The sequence below is a fragment of the Rhinolophus sinicus genome, chromosome 12 (genome assembly GCF_057876585.1).
Source record: "Rhinolophus sinicus isolate RSI-liver-muscle chromosome 12, RSI-T2T, whole genome shotgun sequence".
In the NCBI taxonomy this organism is placed as follows: Eukaryota; Metazoa; Chordata; class Mammalia; order Chiroptera; family Rhinolophidae; genus Rhinolophus; species Rhinolophus sinicus.
Window position 1 is genome coordinate 16,244,332 of NC_142512.1, and position 21,967 is coordinate 16,266,298.

The window sequence follows — 21,967 nt, forward strand, 5'->3', positions numbered from 1 at the left end:
TAACAAGAGACAAAGAAGGACCTAGTAATCCCATTTCTGGGTATTTATCTGAAGAAATCCAAAATACTACTTCGAGTCCCATCTATATGTTCATTGCAGCATTGTTTACAATAGCTAAGATATGAAGGCAATCTGGGTGTCCCTGAATAGAAGAATTGATAAAAAGAGGTTTTATATATATATATATATATATATATATATATATATATATACATATATATATATATATATATACATATATATATGTATATATATATGTATGTATATGTATGTATATGTGTGTACATGTATATATGTATATATACACATATATGTATATATAAACATATATGTATATGTATATATATACATATATATGTATATGTATGTATGTATATACATATATATATACACACACACAATGGAATATTACTCAGCCATTAAAAAGAATGAAATCTTGCTATCTACAACAACCTGGATGGACCTAGAGGGTATTGTGCTGAGTGTAGTAAATCAGACAGTGAAAGACAAATGTCACATGATCTCACTCATAAGTGGAATCTAAAGAACAAAATAAACAAATAAACGAACCAGAAACAAACTCATAGATAGAGAACATTTTAATGGTTGCCAGATGGGAGGGGGTTTGGGGGTGGTAAAAATGGGGAAGAGATTAAGAAGTACAAATTGGTTGTTACACAGTAGTCACGGGGATGTAGGGTATCGCATAAGGAATATAGTCAATAATATTGTAATAACTACGTATGGCGTAAGATGGGTACTAGATCGATCGGGGTGATAGATGGGAGGGGGGTTGGGGGCAGGGTAAAAAAGGTGAAGGGTTATGAAGTACAAACTGGTAATTACAAAATAGCCACAGGGATGTAAAATAAAGTATAGGGAATATAATCAACAGCACAGTAATAACTATGTATAGTGCCAGGTGGGTACTAGTCAGGGGGATCACTTTGTAAATTATATAAATGTCTAATCACTATGCTGTGCACCTGAAACTAATATAAAATAACATTGAATGTCAACTTTAATTGAAAAATTAAAAAGGGAGGGAAGATTAAGGGGAATAAGAGGTTCAAAGTTCCAGGTATAAAACAAATAAATCTTGGGGATGTAATGTACAGCATAAGGAATATAGTCAATAATATTGTGATTGTGGTACAGTGTCCAGTGGTTGCTGGACTTACCACGGTGATCACTTCTTTAGCATAGGGAATATGATCGATAATAATGGTAATAACTCAGTTTCAGGTGGTTACTGTTGAACAACTTTGATATACACCTGAAGCTAATATAATATTGTATGTTAGCTATATTTTAATTAAAAATCTTTAAATAAATAAATTTGCACACATAAAATAAATAAATAAAACCTCCTCCTGGTTCTCTCTCAATATACCTGGCCACCAAGGTGCCCACTAGACACAAGCCTGAATCAACCAAAAATTAACCTCCATGGTGGGAGGGCTTGAACCTCAAATTACCTAGTGCCGCAAAAGCAGGGAAGAAACGAAAAAAATAAAACACTCCCCCTTAAAATATCTGCTGCTACTTCCCATGGAAGGATATCCTCAATCTATGGCCTGGGATCATAAATTTGGAAGCACAGAAAAAGAAACGCAATCGCAGCCCCACTGCGGGGCCCTTCGGGAAAATATATTCACAGGGCCATTTCATGTAAATGCCATGTATTGATTTTCGAATTTTAGACTCACCCTTTGGACCAAGCACAGAAGACGGAATTTTGGAGCCGGGATCACGGAAAAGTAAAGGTACATCAGACCGCTAGGTAGGAGGGAAGTCGGGGTTGGGGGGAGGGTCCCAGTGCTGTCACCCTCATACTATACAGAAGAGAGACAATGGGATTTGATAGAGTTCTGGCTGAAGTGGATAAAGTTACAAAAAATAACCAAGCAAAGAACCAAAAATATAGCTACCCAAAACTGAAAGAAGGGGAAGGAAGGAATGAAGCATCAGAGCATTAAATTCTCATTTTTTGTTGACATGGGCTAAAAATGACACAGGGAGAAATTGTGATTTAAACATATTATTTGGAGATAAACTACTAAAAGAGTAAAAAACAGGGTCTAACTGCTGGCTCTGGGCTAAAAATGGAAGGGAAGATATAGAGCAGGAAACCTCACTTTTATTTATAAGCTCTTCTGTGCCCTTTGGGTTTTTTTGTTTGTTTACCATGGGCATGCACTATTTTGATTTAAAGGATTAATTTTAAGTTTTAAGAAGTGACACCAAAATCCTAGCCAACTGAGCCAGAAATGGCCAGGCCATCTGCTGGCTGCCGGGTGCCCACTTGTCTGATGGGCACAGAGGGGTCAGTGAGGTGGTAGGTGCCCTGGTTGGAGGAGGGACCGGGAAGCCAAAGAGGCAGCGGGAAAGGCCCAGCGCACGCGCCTTAGCCCAGCATGTTCCGGCAACGCAGCCGCTCCTCCTCCCGCTTCTCCTCCACGCGGCTCGCCAGCAGCCTCAGCTCCCTGTGCACCGCCTTCCTCATGGAGGGCTCCAGCTCCAGCACCTTCTCCAGGTCTGCCTTGGCCTCCGCCTCGTTCCACACCTCTGCGTGAGCCCTGGCCCGCACGTAGTAGGCCTTCACAATGCCTGTGGGGAGGATCGAGCTGGAGCCGCTGCCCAGTCCCAGAGGCAGATCCCACCCACGGGGCCTGCCCCGCTTACGAAATCTGTGACCTTGACCACGATCCCTAACTTCTCTGTACTTCCGGAGCCCCGAGTCCACGACTATGAAATGGGGATGATGATAATAATAGCGGTTGCTACTCCTCACCCTGGTGCAGACCCTTCCAAGGCCTCATAACTAATTTCATATTCATAACTTTCTATTCTTTTACTTATAGAGGCTCCCCAAATGGCAAACACTTCAGGCCCTATCCTTGCACCTACCCTGTGTGGTTATTATGCGGATTACATGACAGGACAAATACGCAGAATTTAGTGCCTGGCGCACAGTAAGTGTCTGATGCTGTTGTTAACGTGGTTCAAATACCATTGTCACAAACGGTCCTGTGATCCTGCCACACCCATATAGCACAGATACTAGTATTTACTTAGTAGCGTTCTCTGTACTGATGGCCCCCTTTTAAAAAAAAGTCCTGTTTACTGCTTCACACAATCACAGGCTTGTCAAGCTACTTCTATGTTTGTCCTAATGCACATTAAAATACCTCTGCAAGAAGCATTGCTTGTCCATCACCTGTCAGATGGCTCCAGACTAGGGAAACCCTGCTGGGCCCAGGCAAGGTTTGGAGCCTTGACAGCACCAGAAAAGGAGCCCATAGAGGTCTGTGCAGGTGACTGCAGCGCTGGGCCGGACCCCACCCCCTCCGACCCTGCCCCGCCCGCCGGCCAGCCACCTGGGTGCTGCCGAAGGATGTCACTCGTGTGCTCCAGCACCTCGTAATACTCCCCCCTCCTCAGGAGGCACTGGCAGTAGTTGAGGATGAGGGTGTTTATCATCTTCTCCAGCTTCAGCCACTGCGCCTCCCAGGGCTTCTCCTACCCGTGGAGAAAGGTCTGCCGTGAGCTCGGGCTGCTGCCGGACACCCCTCCCCCCCAGGGCTCTGGCCCTGGCCCCGGCAAGTCTGCTCCCCCAACGGCGGACCTCTTCCCACCTTGGTCTGCAGGTTCCTCAGGCAGACAATGGCTTCCTGGTACTTGGTGGAGGCCTCCTCGTAGCGGCCCAACTTGAAGAGCCGGTTTCCTTCTCCGTGCAGAATGGGCACTGCCTGCATCTTCTCCGTGTTGCTCAGGTTCCAGGTCTCTCTCTGGTACTCACTCGGGGCCTCCACCTGGCCCAAGAGATGCAGGGTAGCGAGGTGGGGCCCCAGGGGCCTGCACCCCAGCAGGCAGAGACCCCAGCACATCTCACTGAGGTCAGCTCTGCATTTTCCACAGTGAGGGTTCACCGGCACAATCATGCTTGCTGATCAAACACATATAAACAGGGAAAGGAAGCAACTAGGTCCCAGGGGCCCCACCTTAAATCAGCGCCTCTGTGCAAATTAGGAAAAGACACCACTTTGTCAACACTCTTTACTTCCAATATTCAGAAAATTGCCATAATATTTGTGTCATTAGAACAAGACACTTAATTGCCATCTGCTGGAGAATTGTCATTATAAAAGTACAAATATACAAAGTCTATAATGAGCATCTTAAAGGTGATGCCCTGGTTCGGTGTACAACTGTTCAAACAGGCCCTTAGGTGACAGTTTCGTATTTGTTTGTTTTCACCCACATAGGCCTCGGGCTGAGCCTCAGCTCAGCCATAGCTGAGTCCCTCACCACCCCATAAACACGGGCTATCACTCACTCTGGGTCAGTGAATGTGGACAGTTCCACATTGCCTCTTCTATTAGAGAACCAGGTCTGAACCCACAAACCACCAGGACTAGAAATGAGGATATAATTCTAAACTTTTGAAAACAGAAATGGAAGTAGAGAACCAATAGGAGTAAAATGCCTCCAAAATGAAAACGAATGACATTTTTAAAAAATTGGTCCCAAATGGGCTTTTCCCTTGGAAAAGGCAAAAGTTATCTTTTTGGGGGAGGGGTTCAAATTCCAATTCTCCTTTGGTTTATGAACCCTTTCTTGTTCTTTAAAGGGAAAATGGGTGATAGCTAATGACTTGTGGTGTTGGGCTCCCATGATGCCCACTGGCCCTGGTCTCTCTCTGATGCTGGGACAGCCCTCTCCCCCCCACCTCCCACCCCCAGGGTCCCACCTGCAGCAGCTCAATCACAAAGATCAGAGGCTGCGGCTCCTTCTGCAGCTCGTCCAGGTCCTCATAGCCCAGTGTGTGGTAGGCGAACATGTTGGCCAGCCCGCATGTATGCACATGCCACTCGGTGGGGTCCTTGCCCTCTGCCATCTGACGCAGACTCCGGGACAGGATGGGGTACACTCCCGTGTGCTGTGCGAAAGACAGGCAGATGGCATTGGGGTTGTCTGCTCTGAGCTCACTGGACTTCCGAGTCCCTGATCTGAACCGCTCCCCAGCAGGAATCCTGCTGCCCCACTACACCTACCCCATGGCTATAACCACCTATTGCCCCCAACGTACCCCCACTAATAGCTGAAGGTAATTTTGCGGTGGGCAAAGTGCTCTACATCTGTTAGCTCCTTCCATTCTTAAGATGACCCAACAAGGGAGGCACTTTCACAGATGAGGAAGCTAGACCCCAGAGAGGTTGAGTAACTTGCTTAAGGTCACACAGCTAGGAAATGACAGAGCCTGGATTCAAACCCAGCTCCAGAGGCCACGCTGTAGCCACAATGCCATGCTGCCTCTTGCTGACCCTTGTAGTCAACTCTAATGAGTTTCTGTCCCAAGGATACCCCGAGTCCATAAAGCCTGTGACTCGCAGGCAGGGAAGTGTGGAGTGCACTGGGAGCAGCAGGGCTCTGGGGTCTGAGAGAGCTGAGTGGGCATCCTGACAGTGCTGCTGGTTAGCAGTGAGCCCAGATCACCACCCCTCTCTGTGCTCCGGTCCCCTCGGGTGCACCTGTCTAGTAGTAGGGCTGTGACAGGGATTAAATGAGATGGTACAATATAGGTCCAGCTCACCATAGCCTCAGCCTCGGGGAGCTGGGATTTGCCACCTCGAGGTGGAAGAGGGCTGGGGAAATCAGGCTCTTGGCCTCAGGCCAGGCCTCTGCCATGCTGGGCCTCAGCTGCCCCATCTGTAAGCTGGGAAACCTCATAAGACGGTCTTTGAGAACCCCTCTTCTTGGGCTGGGTCCTGACCTGGCCCCTCTCAGGCTCGTGCACAGCAACTCCAGTAAAGACACACTGTTGAGAAGTGAAGCGGCGGAAATGGTTCCGCTTGTCTTCCAATGGGGATGAAGGTCACCCTCTCCCACCAGCCAGGATCAGCCCCGAATGCCCTAGGCTTCTCTGAGAGGTAACCAGATGGCAGTTAAATCTGTTGGGATTAAGGCTGAACTACGGGAGGGAGAGGCCCCCAGGATTAGCTTGCTACAGGAAAGAGGCACTCCTGGCCCTGGCGTGGCAGCCCCCAGCTCACAGGCCTCTGCCCCCCACCAGTCGAGTGTGAGCCGTGGAACCGAAGGTCAGGTGGCTCTTTGGCCATGACCTCCAAGGCTTTGTCCTGCTTTACACAGCTGCCCTAGCGCTGCCAGGGCCTGGTAAGCATGGTGGGCTATGGGATGTTGCCAGGAGTGGGACAAAATTTCAGGAAGGAAGATAAAGGTGAGAGAAGGAACAGAACTCCAGAATCCCACCCCCACATGGCAGCACCTCGCAGGGAGGAACAGAGTAAAGGTCTCAGTTCTGTGCCTACTCTTGAGGCCCTGCTTGCCCAACTGCAGGCCAGAGGGGCAGCCGGAGTCACAAGAGGGTCTCTTTGGAGCTAGACTCTGGCCTTTAGGACTCACTCAGCCCACTGGACTGTGACTGGGGCAGGGGGCACCCGGGAACACTGCCCCCCTCTGGGGCTTCAAGGCCAGAGCCTGGTTCTAAGGGGCTATATTTATTCTGAAGTTTGCAAACTGGCGTGCTGCAGATGGGTTTGTCTCATCCTTCACGTTGTGGGACTTTCTGTTAATTAGTTGCCAACATTTAAACACTGAGAGAGTTCACATACTAAGGAAGATTTTTGGCTTGTCTCAAAAAGTCAAACGATCCAGCCGCATTGGGTCTGCCCCTTTCACATGACAACCATCCATGGGAGCTGAGGGTAAGCTGGGCCCCCTTTGGATAGGGCAGACAATCTCCAGTCAATCAGGGCTCCTAACACCTTGTGGAATTTGAATTTGCAACCCCTGGCCTCACAAGATTGGGTACCAGCAAGATGCCCACATAGAAACCAGGATCCTCCCCAGGAGGGGGAGGGGGAGGGTGGAACAAGGAGGAATACATTTCAGGGCAGAAGCTCCCTGAGCCTCCTGACTGACCCTGCCTGGGTGGTTTAGGGGAGGGGTGGGAGGGAGGAAGCCCCCTGCCCCTGCAGAGACCTAAACGTCAAGGTGATCCAGTGAGGACTGCCCAGGAAGAGGGTTCTGCAGGGAGTGACAAGCAGCAACTGCTGGGGGAAAACCAGGCCTCCTAAGTCCTGTGTCAAATGACACGATTGCCCCACTGATTGCGGAGTCTTTCCAAAACTCAGATTCTGAAGTCAAGAGAGGTCCCGTAGAAGAGAGGGGCCAACTAAATGAAACATGCCAAGCTGTTTCACACTTCCTGGCCTGGAGCTGCCTCCCGTCACACTTCTAGAGCTGGTGAAATCCTGTGCATCCTTCAAGACCCAGCTCAATGTCATCTTCTTGAAGAAGTCCCCCTAAGGCCCTCACGCAGTCGCCCCTCTTCTGTGGCCTTAAAGTACTCTGCCGTCACTTAATGATGTCGTCACACTAGCTGCCTGCACTGTATTTACTTAGGTGTCTGCTCCTCCTCCAGAATGCAAGTTCTTTGAGGGCCAAGGACATCGCTTGTTTTATTCCTGACACCCAGCAAAGGCCAAATCTGGTGCCCAGTGAATATTTTCTAGATATAAGGTTGGTGCAAAAGTAATTGTGGTTTAAAAGGTTAAAAATAATTGCAAAACCCGCAATTATTTTTGCACCAACCTAATAGATAGCTAGATAGATGCTTAGTGAGGGAAGTCTGAAGTATGAATACTATTGGTTGAAAGAAAGGATGGATGAATTGATACCTGGGTGTGTGGATGGATAGAAGGATGGATAAAACATGGATGTGTAAGTAGGTAAATGACTCAAGAAGGGGTGTGCGTGTGTGTGTGCATGCGTGTGTGCGTGTGTGTGTGTGTGCCATCATAGCAGCTGTGGGCCAGTAGATGTGGGGAGGTGGAGAGGCCCTACTGGAAAAACCAAGTCACTGTGGTATAAAAGTTACCAGCCTGTGAGATGGGCAGTGCACTTGTGTGACTACTGATGTGGCCCAAGGAACACAGACAACACAGGAATCAAAGGGCCATGCCCACATTACGGAAATAACCACAGCTTGTGTTTTCGAAAACAACACATCAACCAATCAAGAATCTATTGACAGCCTTCTATACACTCAGCTTACCTCTATCAGCAAATACACAAATGGAGAGGGAGCCCTTGTGGTGACCAAGCCTCTAACCTATGGCCTAAATTACAGGTACATATGGGTCTAAAAAGTGCAGGAACTCTTCATTGTAAGAAAGTCAGTAGATATCACTTTAAACTGAAACCACAAAGAAGCCAATTTTCTGAAGACCTGACTTGTTAAAAATAAAACATCTTTTTCAAAAATTCAAAACATCGGGATGAAGAACAACACAGGCATTGATGGTACAAAGGAAAGATGTGCAACTAAGTAATACTGAGTATTTTGCTAAGCGGATGAAGAAATGAATAACGCATTGAACGGGGTCCCCTAGTGGTCGAAGACGATATTGCAGCCTGACTCCGCCATTGTGAGGAGAAACACGGGATAAGGAGTGAGGGGACCAGAGGACCCACCCTGATTCTGTCCCTTAACTTATTCCACCAAGAGCAAGTTATTTTCCTTCTCTGAGTCTTAAATTTCCTCATCAGTAAAACAAGAGAGTCGGTCTCTAATACTCTTCTACTTCCACATACTAGCTCCTACTTTTCAATTGCCTCGTGCCATGATTTGCCCTTGTATTCATCGTATCATGTAATCCCCACAACAGCTCCTTCACTTAGGGATTTGTTTATTTATAAATGAGCAAATAGATTTCCAGTAGGGAAAAATGACTTTCCCAGGGTCACACAGCTAATAAACGACAGAGCAAAGTTCAAACTCAGCTCCCTATCTGTCCATCTCCCCCAAATTGCTCTCCTGGAAGGTCAGTGGCCCCTGGCAAAATAATGAGTCTGGGCATCTGCCACCAATGGCTGCTGAATGCATTAGGTGACAGTCAAGGGGGAGCTTTGTAATGACTGGATCAGGCTGTCAACATCTGAACCCATCAATCAATGAGAGGTAAGCAGACATGGAGTGCCTCCCAGGGGGAAACACAGCACAATCTCTAGAAAATGCAGGGGGTAGAGGAACATGTTAGATAACCCCGTGGCGAAGCAATTAGCAAAATCAGAATGTGGGGACTTCTACAGGACGAGTGACCCAGTTCCTCCGACAAATCCATGTCAAGGGTAAAAAGAGGGAGGAGAACCCACAGATCAAAAGAAGCTTGAGAGATGTATCAACAAAGATCTATGCATTGACTTTGCGGGGATGCTTATTTGAATAGGCCAGTCCTAAAGAGTAAATGAGGCCACAGTGGGAGAAATTTGAACAGTGCCTGGATATTAGTTGTTATGAAGGAATTATTGGGGTTTGTAAAAGATGTAATAATGATGTTGAGGTTATTTTTTTTAACTGCTTTCTTTTTAGAGACATACATTTTAGTATTTACAGATGAAATGCTCTGGTGTCTGGAATGTACTTAAACCATGTGGGATAAAGAAGAGAAGTGGATTATGGGGGGAATGAAACAAGACTGGCCGTGGGGTGACGGTGGCTGGCACTGGATGATGAGAGCTTGGAAGTCCAGAATATTTTTGTCAACTTTTATATATGTTTGAGAGTTTCCGTAAGAAATGTTTGTGTAAAGGCCAGTGAGTTTTGCCATTTCTATCTGGGCCACAGAACAAGCAGGCTAATGTGTATGGGTGATTTGTAAGAGTGCCATAAATGTGAAAACAATTTTGCAATGTGGGCAGAAGTGGGGAGGAGGACAGAAAAGTGACCAATGGCTGAAAGTCTCCAGGATCTAATAATCCTGTACAAAAGTGAGGATTGTGAAGTGGGCAGGCTGCTCCTACGGGGCATGGCCCTGCTCCCACCTCTCACCAGCCAGCCGTGACACTGATTGTCACTTTAGGGCTTGTTCTTTCGGGTGCATCCATCTCCATCTATATTGTGGCAGGGAGGGAGAGTGCAAGATGGGGCTTGCAGAGGTTTGTCTTAACCCCACTTTCCTGAAACACAGCAGCCCTGCAAAATGCACGGGGGTGGGGAGGGCTGTATAAGGCAAATCCAGGGAATGGGCCAGCATGGCCTACTTACGATGGTGTCACACCAGAACTCAGCCACTTCTCTGATCCGCATGGACGTCAGCAGGATTTCCCAGACCTCCAGCTTGAACATATTCCCAACGACAATGCGCATGGGCTGGCCCACCTGCTTGCTGTCATCTATCACCGTCCGCTCCTCATCGCATTTCATGGTGCGGAAATGAAAGGTCACCTGGTCACCAAGAGAGTGGACCCTGGTCTAGACATACCTCCCAAGGCCCAGCAGAAGCCACCCCACTATCACCAACTCTCAGGGCTGTCCTCAGGGATCAGCTCACCCAACCCCTCAGATGCCTCAGACCCCCAGAGCATACCTACGCTGCCTGCACTCCCCCATGGACAAGGAACACACCCCCTCCTAAAAGACCCCATCCCATTCTTGACCACTTTGCAGGTTAGGATGACCTTCCTTAAATAAGCCCTAAATCTGAGGCCACAGACCCAGCCGCTCCATCATCCAGGGAAGTCCACCAGAGATTTGTGGACAAACACCATGACCCCTGAGGGCCCTTCCTTCTCGCTTAACATTTGGGACTCCAGAAAAATTCCCAAAGCCTTCCCCCCACCCCGTGCTGAAGTTTAATTTACAAAGTATTAAACATGCCCAATGAATGGGCACCAATTCGGAGCTTCCCAGATGCCGATAATTCCAGGGAGGACCCATCTTACTATTTTTTGGAAACACTGAAGCCTGTTAGCAGTTCCATTGGGGCTCAGTGGGAATGCAGAGGCTTCCGTGGAGGGCCCCTATCTGGTCTTGGGGGCCAGGCCTCACTCACTCACTTGGGATCCGGTGAGGAAGTTTGGGAGCTCCCCCGTGCCCCCATGCAGAATGGTTTTCTTGATCCCTTCCACGTTCAGGAGCAGAGCAGCTTCCATGGCTCGGGGTGGAGGACGACGCCCAGCCCAGGCTGAGATAATCTTGCTGGGGAGAAGGCGCTCAGGCTGAGATCTGGGGATTTGCCGGGCCGGGAGGGGTGCAAACAAGAGGAGTAAGGAGGGGTTGGGCCCAAAGCTGGTGTAGGCTGCTCTCAGGGCCACTACCCACAGCCCAGCCTTCTGCCCCATCCATCCACTGCTCCTCTCAGGGATGGGAGGCCCCTACCTGACATTATTACACCAGTTTTAGTTTTGTCCCACCTCAGAAAGAAAAGGAAATCAGCTGGAGCTTTCTGAAAGAAGACAAGGGAGAGGGAAGAGTGAGCAGGAGAGAGGCCTCAGGCCACCAAAGGGGAAAAGGAAGGAAGCCCCTCTGCCCTGCCTGGCCCCTGGTGCTTCGTCCCTTTAGATGCCAGGCCAGGGCCCTGCAGCCTCTGCAGTTCCTGCCTTCCTTCTTTCCTGTTTCCTCTCCCTTTCTCCCCCAAGCTTGGTCTACCCACAAGAGGATGTGACATGTGGCAGGAGTGGCAGATTTCTGGCTTGGGAGAACACTAAAACAGAGTAAGAGAAGGGACAGGCTTGGGGAAAGTTGAGGAGCCCTCTCCCAGCCCCACTCCTGCTTCCCCTTCCCTACAAGGTCTGGCTGGAGGCAGCGGGGCTCTCTCCTCCCCTTTGGAGCGTCTCAGCCCTGTGCCACGGGACCCAGGCAGAACTTACACCGGGCATTGAGATCCCCTTTCTGGTTTCAAGTGAAAAATCATGTGAAGATTTGGTGTTTGGTGCCACCTTGTGGCCAGTTCAAGTTTTTATGCCTTGGCTCCTCTGAGTCTTGGGGGTGAGGAGATTCCGAAAGCCAGCCACAAAACTTTTTTCTTCTTGACCAGAGACTGACGTGTTACAGAGAGAAGGGACACAGGACCTTACCACAAGGAGAGATGAGAACACTGGACGAGGAGCCAGCTAGTGCTGCGTCCAAAGGGCTGATGCCACCTCTTATTTCCTGATATTGTGGCCTTGGGTGTCTCCTCTCCCTAACTCTATTTTCTCAACTGAGACAGGAAAATCGACCTCTCCTGCCTCCCTCTACTGGAACTTGAGAGGTATCCTGGGAGCACTGAACCCGACCCCAAAACCCAGCACCCCTGAAGGTCTTCCGTGAGGAGCCATCAGCATACAGGAGGCCCAGCTGGGGCCAACTGGTCTGGGCCTAGGAACCAAGAATGGGGTCCCTGCAGGACCCCACCCTAAGTGATCAGGTTCCCCCCCCCCCCCAGGCCCAGCTCCATTCCTCTCTGGGGGCAGGACATCAGGCTGGAGAGGACAGAGGTCTTCTTTTTCTTCTGTTCCATCCTTTCTCGGGCCACACAACAACACAGAGCAGTCTGCATAAAGTGTTTCCCCAAAAATAAGACCGGGTCTGTCACGCAGGGTGTCATGCGGGGTCTCTGGTCCCTCTCCCCACATAAGAACACAGGATAGGGTGAGGCCAAAAAGGAACACCCACAGAGCCACAGATAGGGGAGTCATACCACTATAGTCTCGCTGGCGGCTGGGTTGGAGACACAGGAAGCAGGAGCCACACTATCTGCAATCCACTGCCCACTTCTCTGCCAACCAATTTCACTTGCTAGCTTCACATGGCAATCCGCCATGCTAACTGCAATCCACTCTTGCTAGCTCAGCCACCATCCTCTTGCTAGCCGCCATTTACTGCTAGCGTAGCCACAGCAGCTATATTAGTGGCCAATGGCTCACTGGTTATAGCTGATGGCCAAATAGCCACAGCTGATGGCTATCCAATCACAGTTGATGGCCATTTACTACCCGAGTGAGCACCTTTCCACATGAGGGTGAGAGCCTGGAAACTGCACTCCTGGCTCTGTCCCCATAGGGCCTTATATTAATTTTTGCTCCATTAGGGCGTATTTTCAGAGGATGTCTTATTTTTTCATGTACAACAATCTATATTTATTCAAATACAGTCACGTCATCTTCTTCTGGAACATGGTCGTAACGTACTAAATGCGATCGTCTGGCTGATGATCTTAATTGGGCCTTATTTTCAGCGTAGGTCTTATTTTGGGGGAAACATGGTACATAGGAGGAAAGATGGATGCTTCGATGGTAAAACTATAAAGAAAATAAAAGTGATTACCATAAAATCCAGGAAGGGAGGGAGGACACTCAGCGGGGTGGGGGTTGCTTCTTCTGGGGTCCTGGTAATGTTGTTTCTTCACTGCGTGATGGTGTCTTCACATGGATGTTTGCTTTATAAGTATTCATTATACTAAGCTTCCTGATTTAGGCATTTTTCTCTGTGATATAATTCACAATGGAAGAAAAAGAAATAATCATGTCTCACCCTTAAATCTCTCCTATTGTTTAAATTGCTTCCCTTTATAAAAGGGTCAAAGGACGCACAGGGATTGCAATTATCAAGAGGACGTAGAGCTGATCCACTGGGCCTGTGGTTGCCAGGGTGGGAGGTGGGGGGCATGCGGGGAATGGGATGTTGAAGCTGATGCCAGTGGTTTCGATTTCACTGCTGAGAACAACAAAGTGCTCCAGCCACAGCTTCCAGATGGACCCCAGCCACCACTTGGCCCCCAAAATAACCTCCTAACCGACTTCATTAAAATGTAACTCTAATAACTCCACTCCCCTCTTCGAATTCAGCCAAGGCTTCCCACTGCCCTCAGGATAAATTCTAAGCTCCTTTCCTGCCAAGGAACCCTGCAGCTCCTGGTTCTTGCCATCGCAGACCCTGCCCTCTATGTCTCCTTCTCTGGTCCTGGAACCTGGCATGTTCTGGCCTCCCAGCATTGGCCTTTGCAGAGCCCTCTATCAGACAACCTCGTCCCCTCACTTTGTCCCACTAACTCCTCAGCTAAAATACCATATGCTAAGGGCAGCCTGCCCTGACCTCCAGCTCCAGTGGAGTTCCCCATCCCCTTACACACCATGGTTGCCCCCGAGCACTTGGCATTTGTGGCATTTTTGCAGTTTAATGTCTGCTGCTTCCCTCAGATTGACAGTTTCATGAGGCCAAGGAAACTGGTGGAAGCTTTGCTGTTGGACAGGGTTCCCCCAGGGCAGGGCAGGGCTGGAGCTGGACCCCAGAAAGCCTCAGCTTGGAACAACGGACTGGCTTTCCTCCTTACAAGGAGCTGGAGCCCCTGCACGCCCCCCACCAACCCCTCAACTAGTAGTCTGCTAGCTTCAGCACACCCTCCTTCCCACCCCCTCACTACACCCCTCCCTGAAAGGCAGAGGGAGAGCCTTCTCATTCAGAAAAAAATGTTTCTTCCTTCTCTCGTTGCCATGGAGACTGTTCTTCCTTCACCTGGTCTGCCAGTTACAGTTCTAAGAGAAGGGGTAGGAATGCCCCAAGCAGGGAGAGCCTCTTCCTACATTTACTCATTTGTCCCCCGATGCTTGATGAGGCCATTTAATTAAAGGTTAAGAATTCAGATATTACAGTCAGACACCCAGGGTTCAAGTTCCAGCTCTGACTCTGTTCCAGCCTAGGCAGGACACTTCACCCATCTGAATCTGTTTTGTCATTTGTAATGGGAATAAAAATACTCTACTTCATAGAGTTGCTGTGAGGATTAAGGCAGAGTAAAGAAATGCACTTAGCACACATGTGGTAAGGGCTGGACAGATATAAGCTGCTGTATCGATGCCCACGGCATACCAGGCATTCTGACAGGTACTGACAGACAACTGTGACAAGACAACCCAACTTGAAAGACTTTCTAAGTGTTTCACCTTCACTGAGTCTTTCCCACACTTTCAATTTCATTTTTCTAAAAATACTCTTGCTTTCCCTCCACATATTTCACTGGTAAAGGACATGAATTAATTACAATAACAAATACCAGCATAAACAGGCTTGGGAACAAACACGTCTGACACTTGGGAAACAACTCTATTAGGGAACAAGGTGAGTGAGCAGGCAAACTAGAGCAGTGAGCCATTGTAAAATAAATGTAATGAGCTGTCACCAGCACTAAAAAAATAATAAAATAATAAAATCTCAAAGGACATCACACATAGTCAAGTACTGTTTCAGGAAACGTTTGTTTCAGTTATATATATGTGTGTGTACTGGGTGACTTACCTGGGGACTAGTCCCCTTGATATTCCCTGTGCAAGAACCCCACACACATGGCACCACACACACACACACACGCACACACACACACTCACACTCAAACACAAACATACACACTCAGACACACACATTCTTTGTTTGGTTAACTCATTCTCTAGGCCTCAGACCTAGATAATAATTTTTGTGTCATAATTTTCTTTGATTGATTAATTAATTATTGATTATTTGACGCATTCGTGTCCATCTCTTCCCACATGCTAGATTTGAGCTCCATGAGGGTAAGGAATGCTTTGTGGCCCATTTTTAGCATAATGCTTAATCTATTATGTTGGTGCAAAAGTAATTGTGGTTTTTGCAATTGTTTTTAACCTTTTAAACCACAATTACTTTTGCACTAACATAATATTAAACACCATTAGGTATTTAGAATAACATGAGAGAGGGGACGTGGGGAAGGAGAAGGGCTGGGCGAGACCAAGGTGATGCCCTCTGAGGCCTGTTGGTTAAAAGTGCCTGCAGTGCCCAGGAGCAGTTGGGTATCCAGGAGGTGAGTGGATACACCTGTATGGGAGAGGTGCAGAAGGAGGAGAAGCAGTGTTGTGCGGTGGTTTGGCACTTGGAGTCTGGCCCCAGACTGGCAGAGTTTGAATCCTTGGCCCTGAGACTTACTAACTGAGGGAAATTGGGGCCCAACCTAACCGTTTGTCTATGCCTTAGTCTCCTCATTTAGTCGCAGGCTGCCATGAGGGTCAAATGAGCTCATAATATAAAGTGCTTAGAACACAGGTAGCTGGTGCATAGTAAGTACTCCATACATGCTCTTCCGTCTCACCATCCCAGGGAGGGGAGGGCAGGGGAGCAGTAGCTGAGGCCACAGAAGTGGGTGAGATCAGCCAGAGACGAAGAAGAGGCTAAGGACAGAGCTTCAAGGAGCCCATCAGCAAAAGAATGACCAGAGAGGTGGGGAGTGGTGGGGCTAGTAATGGAGGGGAGATCAGATGAGGACGGCAGCAAGGAAACCGAGGGTCCGGACTGGCCAGTGCTGCTAAAGATGGGGGAAATGGGGGGAGCTTTCTGTATGGCATATTTTTTAGATTGTTTAGATGCTAAAGGGAGGGAGACATTCAGCTGAAGAGAGGGGAGGGTCAGTGGGGGGGGGGGGGGGCTTAATTGGAGGAGAGCAGGAGATGTACTTCTCCGGGGCAGAGCGAGGGTAAACACAGACGGTAGAGGGCCAAGTGGGAAGTTTGAAACAAAACATCCACGGGAACCCAGGCCCTGAGTTCTTTGTGACAAAACCACTGAGACCTCCTGGCAGTATGGGAGGGATCCCTCTGAGCCTGAAAGGCCGCCTTCGCCCCGCCCAATCAGACCAGCCCGAATCCTTTGTAGCTCGAAGAGGGGCCCCGGCGGCCTGGGGCTGAGCGTCCCGGAGGTGGAGCAGGGGGGCCTGGCTGGCGGGCAGTGGCGGATTCCCGCTGTGGCGCGGGCTGGACCTGCAGATACAAAGGGGCAGCTTCGCTGGGCGCCTAGCCCCGCGGGGGTCCTGAGGGATGAATGGGGACGGCCGGGCCAATCCGAGAGCAGAATTCACAGCCTCTAGAGCAGAAGGCCAATAAGATCCCCGGTGCGACAGCGACGCGGGGAACTAACCAATCAGATGTGAGAACTGGGCCGGGGGCGGATCCGCGCGGAGTTTCAAATCAGCTGGGATGGGCTAGGAGCATCTGTGCTCGGCTTCTGTTCTACTTGGGGGCTGCTGGGTGAGTGCGGGCCGGGGCGTTGTGGGGCTTCTGTTCTGAAGGGACCTGGGCCCGGGGGGAAGCGTGGAGGTCTAGTTAGGACGGGCACGCTGGTGGGGTGTCTGGGTATTGCAAGGTGGAAATCGGGGGGTCTTGTCAGCCGGTGGGGGTCTGGGCAGGAGCGCGTTGGCTCACGGCTAGTTTGTCAAAGAGCCACAGGTCGTCCTGTGCCCGGGGCCCAGTGCTGAGGCTCGACAAGGGCGGCTCCTGACCCTGCCTCCCTGCTTCAGGCGACAGCGGAGAGGAGGCTGAGATGAAAAGACAGCTGTTTTAGACACTTGCAGCCAGGAAATGCTGACTGGCCTTGTTCAGCCTCTGCCCTCTTCTGGGCCTCGCTGACCTCCCTTTCAGGAAACACCCTCCTCTCCGCAGCCACAGTTGCCAAGTGCCTCCACCCCAGGACATGAGCCTCTATCCCATCTCTTCCCTCATACCCAGGGTCTCTGCGGAGCCTGGGAATGGGATGCAGGATGCCTTGCTGACCTGCCTTTTGACCTCCCCAGGGGCTGGTGAGCAGAACAGACTCTTGGCCAGGCAGATGGCCTCTCGATGGCCAAGTGTGCAGGTCTCCATGCGCAGGAGATCTCTCCAGGACCAGGAGCAGCTGGAGGAGAGCGAGGTGCTGCAGCCTGCTATTGGCCATCTGGAGACCTCCAGCAGGGCCCTGGGCTCCCTCTGCAGAGAGTTCCAACGGAGGCTGCCCCTGAGAGCAGTCAGCCTCAACCTGGGGCCAGGCCCCTCCTGGAAACGCCTGAAAACCCCAGAGCCAGGGCAGCAGGGTCTCCAGGCTGCAGCTCACTCAGCTAAAAATGCCTTTGGTGCCATGTCCCAGGTAATGCTGACCATGTCCAGGTATGGCGGGCTTCCTTGGTGCCAGACAACTGCTGCCCCAAGGAGCCCCCAAGAATATTGACTCCATGAAGACAATGACTTTGATTTGTTCATTGCTGTGTTCCCAGCACCCCAAGTAGTTCCTGGCACATAGTAGGTGCTCAACAGATAGTTAAGTGAGTGAAGGAAAACAGTGTCATAGAAGAAACATCCTTACAACATAAGATGGTAGAGCTGTATTGTGATGGGAAATTGCAAGCAAGTGGCTAATGGTGGGGGGAAACCAGAAACAAGTTTAGTTGGTGAAGGCTTTCCAGAAGAGGTGAATCCATGGAATTCACACAGGAAAGGGGAAGAATGGGGAGTGTATAAGGCAGGTGAAGTAGTATGAGTCCAGACCCGGAGCTGAGGGGGAGCAGAATGCTGAAGAGAGATGGAAAGAGCTTAGTCTGGGTGTGGCATGAGGACAGAGCAAGGTGAGGCAGTGAAAGAAGGGTCCAGTGTGCTGAAGGTGTTTAGATGGTTCCAAGAGCCAATGGGAAGAATTTACAACAGTGGGAATCAGGTCCAATTGGCATATTAGAACTTGTTCTTTAGCTACTTGAAGGAAAAGGGATTAGTAACATTCTCCCATGAGGGGGGCCTGGGGGTCTGGCCTTGCAGAGGAGTGAACAACTTTGAGAGTTACTTGAACAGTAGATTTGAGAGGGTTTGGGGACAGATGAGATGTGTGGGCAGGAAGATGTCACATATGTTGGGCGTGAGATGCCTGCGGGCCTTCCAGATGGATGTGTCTTCTAACCTGGAGTTGGAGATGTGCGGAGGTTCCCCTAGAAAGGACAGAGGCCAGGAGAGTGAATAGACCTCCGAGGAGAGAACTGAGGGTGGGAAGAGGTTCTCCTTGGTGTCTGATTGGGACTCTGAAGATGTGAGACGGGGAAAGCTGTTTCTGAACGCTTTACAGAGAGGTCTCTGAACCAAATGTTAATCCTTGTCTGGAAGAGCCCTATGACTGTTTTATTCCCAGGCATCAGACATGAAACACGGTAGCCTGCCCAAGGTCACATATCTCACCAAATGTAACTCCAGCTGGCTCTAAGCTCTGGACTCTGGTTTGCCAAGGCAAAGACAGTCTAGCTGAGGAAGAGCCTTCACGTTCATCCCCCGGCTGGTGTGAAAGACACAAGAGTTAGGTCTTGACCTGTGGGTAACGAGGATTACTAGAAGGGTATTGATCAGAACTGCCGTTGAGAAGGATCTCTGTGCACCAGCGGAGGGTAGATTCGAGTGAGTGAGACCAGAGGCAGGGAAATAGGTTATCTCACTGTGTCCTGGGGGGCAGGCTTTGCCCTTGAGTCCCTGGGTCAATCTGTGATCTGAAAGGGTTTGGACTTAGGCAAATAGAGGTTCTACAAGCCAGTGGTTCTGCTGCTGCCCCCTGCACTCACATCTGGGAGCTCTGAGCTGGGTCCCTGCAGTGGACCCACGTCATAGGGTATCACCTACATCCCTCACCCTTGAGACTAACTGCCTGTGTGTGTAGGACAGCTGATAGGTGGAGGGGTCAGAGGTATGGCTTGGAGATTGGGGTGGCTCACCCTTGGCTTGTCTGTGCTCACTTTTCCATGTACTTATCTCAGCGAATCCAGGAGTCCTGCCAAAGTGGCACCAAGTGGCTGGTGGAGACCCAGGTGAAAGCCAGAAGGAGGAAGAAAGAGGCACAGAAGGGCAGTAGCGTGCCAGCTCGCAATCTGAACCAGAGGAGCACCCGCCTGTCTGGAACTGCCCCTGCCCGTTCAACCCTGGGCCCCTGGGAGAGGGAGCGTCATCGCCACTCCACTCAGATGGGCTCACGGGCCCACCCACTTCGGCGGTCGAGGAGGGAGGCCGCCTTCCGGAGCCCCTACTCCTCTACAGAGCCCCTCTGCTCCCCCAGGCAAGTGGAAGAGAGCTTTGCCTCCAAAATACTAATGGGCCCCAAGGGCGTCTGAGCCCCTCCTGGGGCTCCCTAGAACCAGGGGCACCCTAAGCTTCATCACGTCTGTATGCTGCCCCAGCTCTGTCCCCCACTAGTTGGGGATCTGGGAAAGTCCTTTGCAGCCTTAGTTTCCCTATCTGTAAAGGAAGAGGTGAGCCCAAAAGCCAGATTTGAAGCCATCTGGAGGCTGAGACTCAAGTGGGAAGAGCAGGGCTTTGTTTTGCAAGATCAGCTGCCCTTCACTTTGGCCTCATGAGCCTTGATCCATCTGTTCTCTGCCAGCTGCTCCAAGTCACTCTGATGTCACTTCCTGGAGTGAGGGTCTCGGGTGATGACCAGCCCCTACTGGCCCCAGGCTGCAGTGCTGGGTTGGGAGGGGCTCCAGCCACAGGTTTCCAACTAGTCACTGGTGCCTGCGGCTTTTCCTTCCCTTCAGTGAGTCTGACAGTGACCTGGAGCCTGTGGGGGCAGGAGTCCAGCACCTCCAGATGCTGTCCCAAGAGCTGGATGAGGCTATTATGGCTGAAGAGAGGTGAGTTGGCATTCCATGCTTCAAAGTGCAATGGCCGGGAGGGTCCCCCTGGAGTCATACCATCTTTTAGGCAGGACGCTGGGTCTGGGTCTGGCTCTGGCCCACTATGTGACCATGGCCAGCGCCCCCTCTTCTCTGAGCCTCGGCCTCCTCTTCTGTAACATGAGGGAATGAAGGACCTAGATTGGGGTGGTGATTAAGATGTACCCTGGATTTCCATGGCCCCCTGGGCCTTGGGCCCCCATGTTTGTCCATCACCTGGAACCTCACCAGGCTGGGTACCTGATTCCTGAAAGAACTGCCCTCCCTCCAACACTCCCCATGGCTCCTCTATGCCCTGCCTGCCCATGGAACTGGGAAAAGTTGCATGGCTGCTGTGTAGTTTCTGATCTCTGCTCAGAACCCCATCTTGAGAGCAGGGCCTGGGTCTGGAGCTGCCCTAACTTGGGGCCTTTTGTTCCTGGCTGTGATGGGCTCTTAGGTGGGCCCCTGCCAGTTCTGACTATATGCTGAGTGGGCCACCTTACAATGTAGCCAGGTCTGGTCTTGTCTAGTCCCAGCTGGGAGGGACCCTCAGAGCCTGCAGCCCCCAATGGCATCTGTCTCTCCTTTCCCATCTCTAGCAGCGACATGACCATTTCCCTCCTTCGTGACTGAGGATAGTGCCCTTCAGGTAATGCCTTCCTCGCGAGCATCTTTCTCAGTGTCCTCCCACTCCTCCCCCTCCTGCATGAGCACATACGCATATTTGGAGACATGTTAATCTTTCCTGGAAAAACCTGCAGAACGGATGGGCCCTGCAAAGTAGTAAGTGTGCAGCCTTCCTACGGGCTCAGAGCCAGAGATGCTGACCTCACTGACCCCATCACAAACGGAGCATACTGGGACCCCTCATAGCTACAGCCACCTTCCAGCTCCTTGTGCGGGGAGGCTACCGTTTCCATGCCTCCCCTGCTTGAGCACAGTGATATGCACGAAGGGAGCTCTGTCTTACAGGAAACAAGCCATCCCTGACCCCCACGTCCCCACGCCCAGGATCGGGGCCGCCCCATGAGTTCCTGGAAGAAGCCCCTAGGAGTCGGCAGTGCCCCTGGTCCGCTGCCAACAAGGACCCGGGTAGGGGCTGCTCTGGGCCTCTGCTCTCCTGCTCCAGCCACATCTGCACCTGCCAGTGACTGCCTGCCACAGCCCGAGGGTGACTCAGGACGACCTGCAGGAGTGGGAGCATTGTGCATCCTCCCCTTGTGGGCTTTGAAACACTCCCCACACTTGAGCCTTGTTGCTGCTTTGTTTGCAACGTGACACGCAGGCTGCAGAACATACCTGAGGGCACTGACCCGGGGGGTCTGCAGGAAGTCACCCACTGTGTCACCAAGTGCTGAGGCTCTTGGGAACCAGCTCCCGTCCTTGCTCTGGAAAAAGCGATGGGAGGGATTTCCAGGCTCTGAGACCCTGGGTCCACAAGTCCCTATTTATGTTCTCAGCACAGGGCACTGTGGGTGGGCAGGGGTGGGGAGCACTGCTCAGGAGCAATTCTGCCCTTCGTAAATTATTTAAGAAATCTGCTTTGTCATTTTATTAGAAAGAAACCAGTGTGTAACTTACCTAGATAACGTTGCTTTTCATAATAAAGACTCCCTCTCTGTATCTGACATCTCTTCTCTATCACCGCCGTCTCCCAGACCCTCTGAGCCATAGGTCTGTGGTTCGGAGCCAGGTTTTGTTCCCCGCATGCACCCCCACTCTGA

The 21,967-nt window shown here is 50.6% G+C and overlaps 2 protein-coding genes across 3 annotated transcripts; one reads left to right on the forward strand and one right to left on the reverse strand.

Moving 5' to 3' along the window:
* Positions 1-611: 611 nt before the first annotated feature.
* On the reverse strand, positions 612-11,609 carry AIPL1 (AIP like 1 HSP90 co-chaperone). The gene is made up of 6 exons (XM_019743789.3): positions 10,864-11,609; positions 10,073-10,252; positions 4,754-4,942; positions 3,639-3,815; positions 3,381-3,522; positions 612-2,610 (listed from the first exon to the last, which is right to left on the reverse strand). The coding sequence occupies exons 1-6, from the start codon at positions 11,146-11,148 to the stop codon at positions 2,408-2,410; spliced, it is 1,176 nt and encodes a 391-aa protein (XP_019599348.3). The 5' UTR covers positions 11,149-11,609; the 3' UTR covers positions 612-2,407.
* Positions 11,610-16,773: 5,164 nt separating this feature from the next.
* On the forward strand, positions 16,774-21,864 carry PIMREG (PICALM interacting mitotic regulator). Of its 2 annotated transcripts, XM_074319383.2 has the most exons (6): positions 16,774-16,839; positions 17,382-17,710; positions 19,350-19,649; positions 20,128-20,219; positions 20,843-20,892; positions 21,216-21,864. In XM_074319383.2, exons 2-5 carry the CDS (start codon positions 17,417-17,419, stop codon positions 20,874-20,876), a joined length of 720 nt encoding a protein of 239 aa, XP_074175484.2. In that variant the 5' UTR covers positions 16,774-16,839; positions 17,382-17,416; the 3' UTR covers positions 20,877-20,892; positions 21,216-21,864. The 2 variants fall into 2 exon arrangements, with proteins under 2 accessions (XP_074175484.2, XP_074175483.2); XM_074319382.2 differs by having other exon boundaries at positions 20,843-21,864.
* The last annotated feature ends 103 nt before the right edge of the window (positions 21,865-21,967 follow it).

Coding starts and splice junctions, on each gene's coding strand:
- AIPL1 (XM_019743789.3), bottom strand. CDS start 11,148: ATGGGGCAGAAGGCTGGGCTGTGGGTAGTGGCCCTGAGAGCAGCCTAC. Junction 10,253..10,863: donor ACTTCCTCACCGGATCCCAA/GTGAGTGAGTGA, acceptor CTTGGTGACCAG/GTGACCTTTCATTTCCGCAC. Junction 2,611..3,380: donor CATCCTTCGGCAGCACCCAG/GTGGCTGGCCGG, acceptor TCCTCCCCACAG/GCATTGTGAAGGCCTACTAC.
- PIMREG (XM_074319382.2), top strand. CDS start 17,417: ATGGCCTCTCGATGGCCAAGTGTGCAGGTCTCCATGCGCAGGAGATCT. Junction 17,711..19,349: donor CCTTTGGTGCCATGTCCCAG/GTAATGCTGACC, acceptor TACTTATCTCAG/CGAATCCAGGAGTCCTGCCA. Junction 20,220..20,842: donor GCTATTATGGCTGAAGAGAG/GTGAGTTGGCAT, acceptor TCCCATCTCTAG/CAGCGACATGACCATTTCCC.